Raw genomic sequence first — 10014 nt, 5'->3', positions numbered from 1 at the left:
TAATATTAAATAAGTTATGAGCACGCAATTTGGTTAGGTATTATTCGCTATATGTTAGTAGTATCACTTCTAAATAACAGATGAGGGTATACATTTCTTATACTGGATCTTATAAACCCTGCTCATTCTAAAGAGCACTTGAGTGCTGTAGGGGGGGTCAAGGGTTAATAATAAAATATATTTCATATAAATTGTATTACATTAATTCCATGTATAATTAAAAAATATACCTTAATAATAGTTACATTTACAACATTTTAAAAAGTATTATATAAATCGACGGCATTTCATAAGATCTAATAATGTATTTTCTGGCAATTTTTCAATACAACAACTCTAAAATAATATTAGAACTAAAATAACCATTAAAAATTTAAAGAAACAATTGTATAATATTGCAGCTTTGAATTTAATGGTTAATGGAATGTCATTGCAAGAGGTATCATTACTAATATTAAATTAAAACTAAATACAAAAATGCACTTCAGTGTTCAAAGCACACCTAATTGTAACAGTAAATAGTGATTTTTGTACGAGATTCTATGCAACCTATCACATCTTTGCTCTGTTATGGCAGATTTTATACAACAAATAAAGAGTTATATGCAGCGTTAATTAATGTGCTTTCATTGTAAAATTTAGAAATATTTGCTATGTTAACATCCATTAATATAGGCTACAAATAAAGCTAAAATTAAATTCACTGCAGATATTCTTAACGCCACAGTGCCATTGCATCCATCTGTGCCACAGGTATAAATGCATGTTCTGTACTCCAGTTTGTCCCCTGGCTGTTGAACATAGTTGCAATAGTTCCCTAAGTCCAATGAAGAACAAAAGCGTTTTGTTCCTATACCACCTGTAAATACAATAATATTTTTATAACTAGATTAAAAGTTAAACTATACATTACCAGCCTATTTCAGGGCATGGGTCTTCTCCTAGAATAAGAAGGGTTAGGGCCTTAGTATGCGATGCTGGCCAAGTGCAGATTTGTGAGAACTTTGAGAACATTATGGAGAAAGTGAAGCCAAAGCCACAACCACTAGGCTCTGACCGCTTCTAACTGTTTATATATAACTAATACTAAACAAGCAATAAAATTAAAATAATTAAAATCCCATGGTGGTAACAAACTTAATTGAAGTATGATATGGTTTAAGATCTACCCCCTTGGTATAATTTTAAAACAAATCTATCAAGACTAAATTGTTTCCAAACACAACCATCTACTGTAGCTGTAGTTAATTGCACAATACTATATTGCAGTATCCATCCGTTTTAAATGACTCAAAGACACAGAATTTAACTTTCAATGTAAAAAAACATAAAGCAAGCCCCTAAAAATTGGTTGAAGCAAAATCCTATACCAATGAAATGTGTTTCTTTCAGGATAAGATTAAGTACAAAATTTATAAAAATTCTACTTACCTAACTAAATGTTGTAGAAGCCTTAATTATTGTTAGTAGAATGTGAAGTGCTGTGAAACTTTAAAATCAGTGCAATTAATTAAAAGTGAATTATTATATTCAAATGTTACAAAGCAATAACTAAATACCATAACCATTCCTAATATTTTCGTAAATGAAAAAACTGAGAAAAAACTAATGTTTTACAGGCTGTAAATACACTAATTTATATTAAACATGACACAATTAGCTTGATAAATAAATTGTGTTCAAAATTATTGTCCTAATTGGTAAAATGTACTCTACACATATCAAAGAAACTTCACAAAATTCCAACAAGTCTTAATATAGGGCTTCCCAACCAGGGCACCGCGGCGCCATGGTGCGTCGTAGCAATTACAGAGGCGCAATTTCTGTATTTAAAAAAAAACATTATTTGCACCTCAGAGAATTTTCTAATTTTGATTTGAAATTTACCCACGCTTCGAAAAATTGTGTGGTGATTGTCAAGCTCAGTCATCACATTGATGGAATAGAACTAACAATTACATACATATCTATTTCAACTAGTAAGGTTAGGGGGTGTGCACTGTGACAAATTTCTAAAACTAACTGTGCAGCAGGCTTTAAAAGTTTACAACCCCTGTATTAATGTTATGTATTCCTTTTATTAATGATTTCTGTGATAAGGACCAAACCTGTTGATTTATGTACAACAGAATTAGCATCATTATCGTTTAAGATATTTATCTGACCCTCAAGCTCAAGGTATACCAAAAACAAAATAAAAAAAGAATTATAAAGCAAATTTGAACAGTAAACCTTAACTGTTTCTGTTGTTTTGCTTAGTATGGGTCTTGAACAACATTTTCATTTCAAATGTTAAATGGTAGGATATTATTAAATATGGTGCTTTAATACACAAAAACCAGTGCAAATATTTACATAGCTCAAAATATAAGCTATATTTTATTTTAATAACCTGTCCGTTTAATACAAAACTGTGCATTGTACACATGGTTGCAAGGGGTAGGTATTAATATCCCACCATCCAAATTCATAAGTCCATCACCACATTCCATTGTTGCTGAAGAATTACATTGGTAACAGTCTATAGCCAATCCTAAACAGTTGCAATATTTAATATTGTAAGGAATTATTTTTTTACTACAACATATATTAAAGACATTCTGAATTAGACCAATGCATGCAATTAATAATAAAATGGTATGATGAAATACATCATAAAATATTCTAGAAATAAAAATAATATTAGATAATAATTATTGTTCAGTTAACCATCACATTATGTAGATAGTAAGTCTTTACCAAATTGATAGCTGTACAAGTAATGCTGCCCTTTCATAATGGTCCACAATGAAATGGGGAGCACTCGTCCCATAAGTCCCATAAATTTAGTGACATTACAAAAGTGCCTATAGAGCAGCCAAAAATGAATTAATTTAATTTTGAGTTATAAAACAGCCTGGGATAACAGTAATCTTATCTACTCCTGGTAAATCCTCTAAACTTGGTATTATAATACATTTATGCCAGTATGACGGACATGTCCCCCTCCATCCTCAGCTAAAGCCTTGTAACAAAGACAGGCAAGTCAATTTTATAATAAGTGCTTTGACTAAGGCAGTAATAGTCATAATTATATTTGCAAAATGACACATTTAAGACTGCTTATATTTTTTTAAATAATAGTTAATTAGTTAAAAATTACCTACTTGTAATTCCACTAACACCACAATGGTTATAATTATTAATTTAATGTTAGTAGTATTTAATGAGCTTTGTTAGTTACAAAGATTATTAGGAATTATGACTATACAATTGTTAGTTTCCCATACGCTTAAGTTTGCCAATTTATAGGCAATTTTAAGACTTTTATTTATACCTTCAAACCGGCCGACATGTTTAATACAAAACTGGGCATCATGAATTCCTTCACAGTCAGTGTGTGATATTTGTGAATTAGAATCTAAGAATTCATTGCATTCGAATGGTTCGTTTGAATCAGTACCCGAACACTGATAACAGCTAACAGAGAGCACTAAAATAAATAAAAATAATCAACAGAAAACAACATAATGCAATTGAAAAAGGGCGTCGACTCTAAAACGATTGTTTACATACCTGTTTTTAACGTATTTACTCCTAAAAGGATAAACAATATAGACTTAGTGGTTAATTTATTCATCGTTACGCTTCTTCTTATTTAAAATATCTCAAATTTAAGTTTATGTTATTCGAGTTAAAATTAATAATTTTAATTTAAAAATGTGAAGTAGTTTTTAGTAAACAATTGTACCTCAGAGTAAAACTTTTTATTTTCTTTATTCTTCCACGTAGGGACAAGGCAAAGGTATGTCACTGTAAAGCCATGTATTTATTGTATTCACATTGAATCACATTGTAAGGCGTGACGCATTGTCTTAGGTCAATATTCATATCCAATTTCATAGTAAGGTATAAAGCCATGTCTTCAATGAGTAATTTTTATTTATTTGGGAAAATTTCCCTCCTTATTACCTCCAAATCCTATAATTTTTCTTTTCCAAACATCCACACACACAATTTCACACATCCAATCGTGATTACCCTTGCTACTTTTAATGCCTCCGCCCTCCGCAACCACTGCAAACAACGAAGATTCACCCTCGGCATCTGAAGACCCTATGAACTCGAGCACTCCCTGCTCTTCCTCTCCATGTTCGTCCCGAAAGTTCCCACTCTTTTTCCCACAGAGTAAAAGTGCAGTTGTACAAAAAGTACAAAAAATAAAAACTAGTCCAGTAGTCGAAGAGAATTTAATCGCTACATGAAGCCAAAAGGGAATCTGACAACTTTTCAGTTTGTGATACGGTTATACTATATATATATATATAGCTCTATTATTAAAAGACAAAATGAAAAGTAGACCAATTCCTTAATGCAACTGCATACCGGGGGAATGGGCAATTTTGAAATTTATAATTTATTTTCTCTGGCAGTTTTATGACAAGCTTAGCAAGGCGCATAATTTACCTCATAACAAAAATATTAGTTCATGAAACTTCTAATGCGAACCATTGCAAGGCCATATTATCAATTCTTTTATCGATGGTAGCTAGAACTTATTTAATATTTGGCGTTTTAAAAAATCTGTCCTTATATGTTTACCTATTGCTATCGAACTGCAGCTCTAGATGTCGCGACCAATCTGATTTTTTAGTGATAGGCCGAGGTGAAGAGTAAGTACAAGAAATACGAACCGTGTACCCATCCCGCGGGTACCTTACAAACCTCGCGCGGTGCAAAACCTTTATTATGCTTAGAATAATTAAATACTATAACTAATTAGGACTATAAACGTTAATTTGATAGAATTTACAAAAAAAATTTCCTCGACATGCTTTACAATTAGCTTATTATTATCACCGACTGGTCCGGCTCGGTGTCAGCGTTGCTACTCATTCTCAATCTTTTTAAATTCCCCCCTGCTGGATACAGGCTTTAGAGCATAGACCCATCGCGTTGCTCCAATGCAGGTTGGTGGGCTTTAGCGACTATTATCATAAGTTACTGAAAATATACAGGATCGGCGTGTGTGTGTGACCTCCATGCCTTGAGTAACACACTGGTGTTACTCAAGGCATGGAGGTCGACACCTACAATTTCCTAACCCTGGGCTATATCTGAGGACTCTTATCAGAATACTACTAGCTATCCAAATTATTATAACTATATATTATGAGTGTGCTAGAAAGGCAGCTGTCAGAGAGGAGTGGAGACGAATAGTCAAGCGTGCCACAACTCTTAAGTGACGACCACGACCGCTCCGACAAGAGCGAACCGACTGAGAAGAAGTACCTAATAATTTTAATGCAGGTAGGTATCTGGTCAAAACAAAAACAAGACCATAAAACTCTTTAAAATTATTTATTCAAAATCGTTTTCGTCTTTCACTTAGTGTTTTATTTATATAAAAAAAAATTATAGAATATTTTTCTATTCTAATATATTTATATATGTAGCTTAATTTCGTTCTCTAATATAACTTATAATAAAGAACACTACGATCTATGGACGTTTCCGTAAAATTCGATGTAATATAACAAGATATTATATTATTATTTTTCATTGCGCAGATATAATTTTATAAATTGCTTAGAAATTACACAAATTCAACAGTTAATCACAATTTGCATGAGCAGAAACATGGACTCACGATTACTTAAATTTGTACATTATAATAATTCTAAATTAAATGCGTACCTTACTTATATTATATCTAGTTCTTACCTAATAGGCAGTTTAATAAATGGATATTATTGTCATTACATAAGTCTTACAAATAATTTACATCACATGTTGGAATGTAAAAAAGAAGAATTATGTCTAGAAAAGTTTTAGAACATCAATTTATAATAGTTAAGTTAGACACAATTTAATAAAACTAACATAATTCTAAAATAAAACACAAAATATTAATTGTACACTATAACATGATTGGCACATGATGTTACAGATAATAAGACTGATACAATATTTGAAAGACACAATAATTATAGTATATACTATAATGTATAAAGCAGTAGGTAAGCATACTATTTTCTACCTGATGCTTTGCATTTAGGAGTATTTTTACTACAATATTTACTGTCTTGTATACAAAACCACAAGTCAAATATACCAATAAAATAAAATCACAATTTGTATGAAAGTCCACTATTAATTTATTTGCCGGCTCGTTTCCCTTTTCCTGTATATCTTTTACATGTATTATGTGTGTAGCTAACTACTAGGTATAAAGTTAAATGTTTGAGGCAACAAGAGAAGCACGCAATACAACATTATATTCATTAATGTCATTTGGAAAGAATTAAAAGTACCAACAGGAAAACTTTTATATAAATAATATTACATATTTATAGAAAAAGCAATACTTCTATTTCATATAATTATTATTTTTTATTGAACTGGACTAAAAAATTTGTGTTGGTTGTAGAAAAGAAAAAGTTATGGAAAATTTTCATTAGTGTGAATATCGTAATACGCCTTCGGCATTGTACCCTCTTTCCAAACAGCTATGTATAATGTATATTGTATAGTATACGCATTGTTTTAGTTAATAAGTTGAGGTCTCAAGGGAAGCGATCCTTCGACCCATAAGTTTGGTTGTTGCATCATATTCTGCCACAGTGTGATCTCTTTGCCCACGCTGTCCATCCAGTTGACAGCTGCACCCATATAAGTACCTGTAAATAAAGAAGCATTATGTTTTTAATTGTAATGTTTATTAAAGACAAGACCAAGAGCTCTTAGATTCTCAGATAAGTCCATACATTTAGTCAAATACCTAAAGATTCAGAGTATGGTAAGCTTTGTTTTTCAACTTTCAGACACAAATATATTTTATTCATGTAGACCTATCACAGGCACTTGGACGGCCGAGTGGCGCAGTGGGCAGCGACCCTGCTTTCTGAGTCCAAGGCCGTAGGTTCGATTCGGACAACTGGAAAATGTTTGTGTGATGAACATGAATGTTTTTCAGTGTCTGAGTGTCTATCTGTATATTATAAGTATCTTAGTACCCATAAAACAAGCTACGCTTACTTTGGGGCTAGATTGCGATGTGTGCATTGTCGTAGTATATTTATTTATCTACTTATGAAACGTTCATAAGTGTCTACAACAATTTACCCACGACCCCGAATTGTCCCCATTTTATGGCAAACGTTTAGAACATTAGAGGAAATAAAATACTATCAACTGCTAAATGGAATTAAGTGAAGCAGTTTTTTATGTTTCAATATTAGTCGTTTACACTGATTCTGTGTGTTCTTAATTCTGTGGTCGTTATATTACTGCGTTATGTGGTAATTATGAGTTTTGGCCATAGAAGTCGCCCTTTCTAACAATTGTAATTCGAAATGGGTGCCAATTAGTCTATATGCGCACTATGAATTAGTTGAAAAATACATGATTGGTTCTACCGTTAGTCGTGCAGCAAGGGACCAGCCTTGATTGGCCGGCTGTAAATCAGTCAACATTGTGCCTATAATATTATAGCGAACTAAACGCAAGCGGGCACACTTCGTAAGCCACTCCCACCCAAAATAGCCTATTTTTGATCAGAAGTTATGCTATTTTTAAGAAGTAGTTATGCTTTTATGTTTTATTCGTATCGTATTTGATGACAGAGTATTTTCAAATTTGCTGTCTGCTGATCATGTCAACGTTGACATTTTTGTTCAAATCAATAAAAATATAATAACAACATGTGCAATCAATTTGCAAACGGCAAAAGTGAAACTTCTGAAAATTAGCCTTCGGGAGATTGAGATGGACATAGAGTAATATGGAGTATTAGGATGTGAGATTAATTATTTTTTGCCAAGCCTCAAAATTATTTAATACTAGCTCTACCCTGCCACGCTTCGCTGTTGCACATTGTGATTGAATGATTCGAGAAAAATAAATAAAAACAATACTTGATGCGTATTATATATTATGCTAAAATTCGATCTGTGCAGAACTTTTGAGTTTTTGAAGCGTACACAAACCAACATAACATTTTTTTATATATAGATTTTAATGTAAAAAAAGGTTTTAAAACACGCACATTCATTTTTACGCCCCTCATTAAACAAAACCGTTGCATATCTTCTTCTTTTTTTTGCTTTTTTGGCTTTTAGGTGTGCCAAATCGGCACGTTTTACTTCGCTAATGCCACGTATACTTAGAAGATCCACAAAGGTGATTGTCAAAAGGTAAACATTGTATAACTATAGCACTATACTTTTTATAAATCTTAGTATTCCAAAATAAGGCGTTCGTAATGCAATGTGGTCTTTGGTCAGTGTTATAATTCAAAGATTTTTTTTATTATAAATCACAATGGTATATATTTAGAGCTTAATTTTGTCAGATTAAATATATTTACATACAAATTCTACATAGCGACTATAAACAAGCATAAGAAAACTAATAGCTATTATAAATCTTTAAGTACGTACCAGTGGCCAGTGACAGTCGAACAGCGCCCATAAAGTCGTTAGAGGCAAGTCGATCCCGATCCCATATGCTAAGCTCTAACGCGCGAGTCGCCAACTCCTGCATGGTAAGGCCGCGGTATATGAACGTGTGCTCCCAGCGAGGGTTGAGTGACCTTCGCACCACCGTAGTCTTCTGCTTCGCGAGCCGACCACGCTCTGGTAGTAGATAGCTGTGGAAAATTATTAATCAATTAATTAATTTTTCTTGTACGCCACCGTTGATCAATTAACGAATGAATGAATGAATAGGTACACTTTTCTTGTACAATAAATACCAGCACAGAAAATAAGAAAAACAAGCTTAAAGTAACGCATACAATAGCGACGGTGTATTTTATTCTTATATACCCATATATACTTCTAGTACCCATTTTATATTTTTGCGATTCTTTGTAACTGCCATAATGTCTATCGTGTTTGCTAAGCGATTTGTAATTAATTCAGTTGGAAAGTTAAATTTCAGAATCCAAAATATGGATTCGGTAGCAAATTTCCACAGTTAAATATGGTGGCAACTGAGATACAGAATCGCTTTTCAGGTTATAAGCAGCTAAAATTGCAGTCGTAGGCTGAACTTGTAGTGGAATAAAAGAAAACCAAACTAACCTTTTACAGAATACATCACACAGACCATTCGGTTTGGTGGCGACGAGATTCTTGGCCTCCTTCACCAGAACGTGTAGAGTACCCTTGCCTCGCGCCGCGTCTTTCAGCTCGAACTTGAGCCCGATTATAACGTCGCCACGCGAGCCGTGTTGCTCATCAAATTGTTCCGTCTGTAAACAATGATATAAAGTTTCCGCGAATTAGGTAAATTATAAAACTTTTAATAATTTGTGTTATGACTATATAGTGTACATTGTACTACTAGTCAAGTCCTTTCATTTGATACCCATATATTAATGGAGTTGTAAAATAAAATTTAATTTGCCATTCTGTAGCGGCGGCCGTCATAGACCGATTTTCATCTAACTCAGCTAAAAATATGTCGGCCAGCGGAAACCTCACCTCGCCTAAGGAGTTACTAAAGCGGAATATTTTCGCGCACCACGCCTTAACACAGTCACACGTTCTGGTACATCAAGCAGTAAATGGCTGTAGTTACCCGCTCGTGAAGCTTGTACCACATGGGCGCGGGGTCGTCGAACACGACGTCGGCCAGCGGCAGCGTCACCTCGCCCAAGAAGTCGTTGCGGCCGAACATGTCGGCATGCCACGCGCTAAGCCACAGTGTCCGCGAGGACAGTGAGGCCAGCGGCTGCACGAAGCTTAGCGTCTCCTCGAATACGGGATTCAAGGTGTTCTTCTTCACCTTTGTCTTCCGTTTGCCGGCCTTGGACTTGTCTGGTAACAAGTACACCTAAAAACATCGTTTTAACATTATAAAGTTTATCCAAAATATATCTCAGGAAATTGGCATTGTTCACCCCCATTAGTGCAATGAGACCTCTATATTAACCTATGGAAAGGCTGTTATCAATTTGTTTTTGTCTTCAATTGCTTGACGCCATTTTGGCGTTGTGTGACGCTGTTATAAGGAACCAAATCACTATAA

At 33.7% G+C, this 10014-nt stretch overlaps 2 protein-coding genes across 6 annotated transcripts in view; both read right to left on the bottom strand.

Annotated features, from left to right (window-relative positions):
• Positions 1–225: 225 nt before the first annotated feature.
• LOC120626211 (U-scoloptoxin(05)-Sm1a) lies at positions 226–3750 on the bottom strand. 2 transcript variants are annotated; one of them, XM_039893607.1, is made up of 4 exons: positions 3556–3750; positions 3317–3472; positions 2393–2533; positions 226–859 (listed from the first exon to the last, which is right to left on the bottom strand). In XM_039893607.1, the coding sequence occupies exons 1-4, from the start codon at positions 3617–3619 to the stop codon at positions 657–659; spliced, it is 564 nt and encodes a 187-aa protein (XP_039749541.1). In that variant the 5' UTR covers positions 3620–3750; the 3' UTR covers positions 226–656. The 2 variants fall into 2 exon arrangements, with proteins under 2 accessions (XP_039749541.1, XP_039749540.1); XM_039893606.1 differs by lacking the exon at positions 2393–2533 and having other exon boundaries at positions 234–859; positions 3556–3743.
• Positions 3751–5413: 1663 nt separating this feature from the next.
• Positions 5414–10014, bottom strand: part of LOC120626139 — a 102702-nt gene continuing 98101 nt past the window's right edge. For all 4 annotated transcript variants that reach the window (XM_039893437.1, XM_039893439.1, XM_039893441.1 and 1 more), the window contains 4 exons: positions 9565–9819; positions 9066–9235; positions 8421–8629; positions 5414–6659 (listed from right to left, as the gene is read on the bottom strand). In XM_039893437.1, the coding sequence (XP_039749371.1) occupies positions 6526–6659; positions 8421–8629; positions 9066–9235; positions 9565–9819 (768 nt within the window). In that variant the 3' untranslated portion in view covers positions 5414–6525. The remainder of the gene's footprint in view (positions 6660–8420; positions 8630–9065; positions 9236–9564; positions 9820–10014) is intronic.

The sequence above is a fragment of the Pararge aegeria genome, chromosome 9 (assembly GCF_905163445.1).
Source record: "Pararge aegeria chromosome 9, ilParAegt1.1, whole genome shotgun sequence".
NCBI lineage: Eukaryota > Metazoa > Arthropoda > Insecta > Lepidoptera > Nymphalidae > Pararge > Pararge aegeria.
Note: the sequence above shows the minus strand (reverse complement) of the source record. Positions and strands in the feature narration are given on the sequence as shown.

Excerpts from the sequence above, each read along its gene's own strand:
- LOC120626211 (XM_039893607.1), bottom strand. The coding sequence starts at position 3,619 with ATGAATAAATTAACCACTAAGTCTATATTGTTTATCCTTTTAGGAGTA. Across the intron at positions 3,473-3,555 it reads AGTAAATACGTTAAAAACAG|TGCTCTCTGTTAGCTGTTAT; the intron begins GTATGTAAACAA and ends TATTTATTTTAG. Across the intron at positions 860-2,392 it reads GTTTTGTATTAAACGGACAG|GTGGTATAGGAACAAAACGC; the intron begins GTTATTAAAATA and ends TTGTATTTACAG.